This window comes from Hydra vulgaris, chromosome 09, assembly GCF_038396675.1.
Source record: "Hydra vulgaris chromosome 09, alternate assembly HydraT2T_AEP".
In the NCBI taxonomy this organism is placed as follows: domain Eukaryota; kingdom Metazoa; phylum Cnidaria; class Hydrozoa; order Anthoathecata; family Hydridae; genus Hydra; species Hydra vulgaris.
Window position 1 is genome coordinate 45,940,022 of NC_088928.1, and position 2,309 is coordinate 45,942,330.

General features: G+C 37.9%; 1 protein-coding gene across 1 annotated transcript; it reads right to left on the reverse strand.

Annotated features, from left to right (window-relative positions):
- Positions 1-416: 416 nt before the first annotated feature.
- On the reverse strand, positions 417-1,511 carry LOC136085516 (zinc finger MYM-type protein 1-like). Its single transcript, XM_065806829.1, has one exon. The coding sequence runs from the start codon at positions 1,509-1,511 to the stop codon at positions 417-419; it is 1,095 nt and encodes a 364-aa protein (XP_065662901.1).
- Positions 1,512-2,309: the final 798 nt, after the last annotated feature.

Genomic DNA, 2,309 nt, shown 5'->3' on the forward strand with positions numbered 1-2,309 from the left:
TTAACAGCAATGTCAATATCTTCATCGGTCATGGAATCATACTCAGTCAGAACTCCACATCTCTGCAGCACAATTGCGTAAGCTTTAATGCGTTTCTTTAATGCATTTTTCAGCTGATCGATGATGACATAGAAGGTATTGATCTTGAAGTTTTGCTGGCTTGACATCCCTTCCATAGCATCTGCGGCATCTCCATCATTGGTTTGTCTCTTACGCTTTGGTTGTCTTCGACTTTCAGATTTATATGTGCTGTTGCCACAGTGATCACCTGCCTTCTGATTATAATCATAAAACTTCTCTCGGCATTTATTCAAAAATATATGCAAGCTCTTCAGCAGACCAATAGCTGGAGTTAATTCGATTGTAGAACTTTGCAATAACTTGCTATTAATGTTGAACCTTTGCAGAATGTCATTTCAAAGTTCACGTGATAGGGCAACTTTAATGGTATCCATGTGTTTGGCCAATGAACCCGCTTCATTCCTTGCGCTACCATTCTGATTACAATCCCCTGAGATCTCTCGAAGAGCACTTTGTAATTGGTGGTACCCCTTGAGCACTGCTTTTTCAGCATCAGCTCGAGCAGACCACCGGGTATCTAATGGGTATTTTGGAACAAGGCATTCTGGTTGGTTTTTAACATGGGTCATCATGACATCCCAACGATGTGTTGATGCTACAAAGAAAGTATACAGGCTATTCAATATGTTAAAAAATGAAACTGCTTCAACGCAACAATCCACAGCTGACTGGCCAACTAGGTTCAACGAGTGGGCAGCACAAGGAATGTAGTCCACTAAATTGTTTTTGTTTTTCAGGATTTGTTGCAAGCAAATATATTTACCAGACATATTGCTGGCATTATCATATGTCTGACCAAGGCAATTTTTGTAGTCGATGTCTTGATCTGACAAGTACTGAAGCAGTGTGTCAGCAAGATTCTGCCCTTTGTGACTGGATATATTGATAAATGTCAAAAAACGCTCCACAGGCTGGTAATCCACCATATTAATATAACGAAGAATGATGGTCAGCTGGTCACAATGGGTAATATCAGGAGTGGAATCTACTGAAACTGAAAAATACAGTGACTTTGAAATCTCATCCTTTATGAAACTTATAACTTGTTCACCCATCGTTGCAATTAATTCTTCACAGATTGTTTTTGATAAATATGATGTGTGACCGCGTCCGCGATCGTCATGAGTACAGATGTGCTGCGACAAAAATGGATCAAATTGACCAATCAGCTCCAAGATGCCCAAATAATTCCCATTTTCTCTGGAGCCAACAACTTCATTGCTACCTCGAAGAGGAAGACCTCTCTCACAAAGAAAAGTAATAGTTGCAACACAGCGTGACAGGACATTTCTCCAGTTTTTGCGCTGCTCCAACATATTGTTGTGCAATTGCTCGTAAACTCTCCCAGCAGCAGCACTGCTTTGACATAAAGTGAGAACTGATTGTATGTGCTTTGCACTGATTTCATGGGATTTTAAGTATTGTGTCATATTCTTCCAATACTTAAATCCTGAGCCAGACAACTGCGACCGGTCAGATGAAAACAGAATGCAGGGAAAGCAGAAAACACATGTCTTAGCTGGAGAATAAACAAGCTAGTTACGATCAAAACCCGTTTGAAGACACTAGAATTTAGGAAGCGATTCACTCCTCTGTATTCCCGCTTTGTTTCTAGATAACTGTCTGCCAAGTTTCGAAAATGGATTGTTCCAAGGCTGATGCGCATGTTACGCACATGATCTGTTATGTCACCAAAACTCCAAATATCATTGGGAATGGTTCCTGAACCAGTATCAGCTCTGTCTTCAAATTTTTCAGTATGTCCAAGTTCAAATGCAATTTTTTGCAGCCTCTTCCTTGTGATCAATACCTACCTGAGATGTTAATGAGAATGGTAGGGAATTGAGAGTAATATTATCAGTAGCATCAACCTTGTTCGTGGCAGTGAAAAATGAATTGATTTTGGGTATTTTCTTTAACAGTTTATCTTCATCATGCATTTTCTTCTCTAATTCCTTCGCTCGCTCCCAACCACCTTTACGTATCGACATTAATCTAAAAGTAAAACGTAAAAGTGATCTTTAAAAACGTATTTTTATGTATTCAATAGCATAATTATTCGTTTTAAAAATAATTGATTCATAAAGTCATATCATAAAATGATGTAAAATTTTAAAAATTGATTTCTTGTGAACTGCATTATAAAAACATACAAAACGTATATACAATATAGATTTTAATATTCGAAATAATAATTTAAAATCAAACTACCAGTATACCAGAAGAAA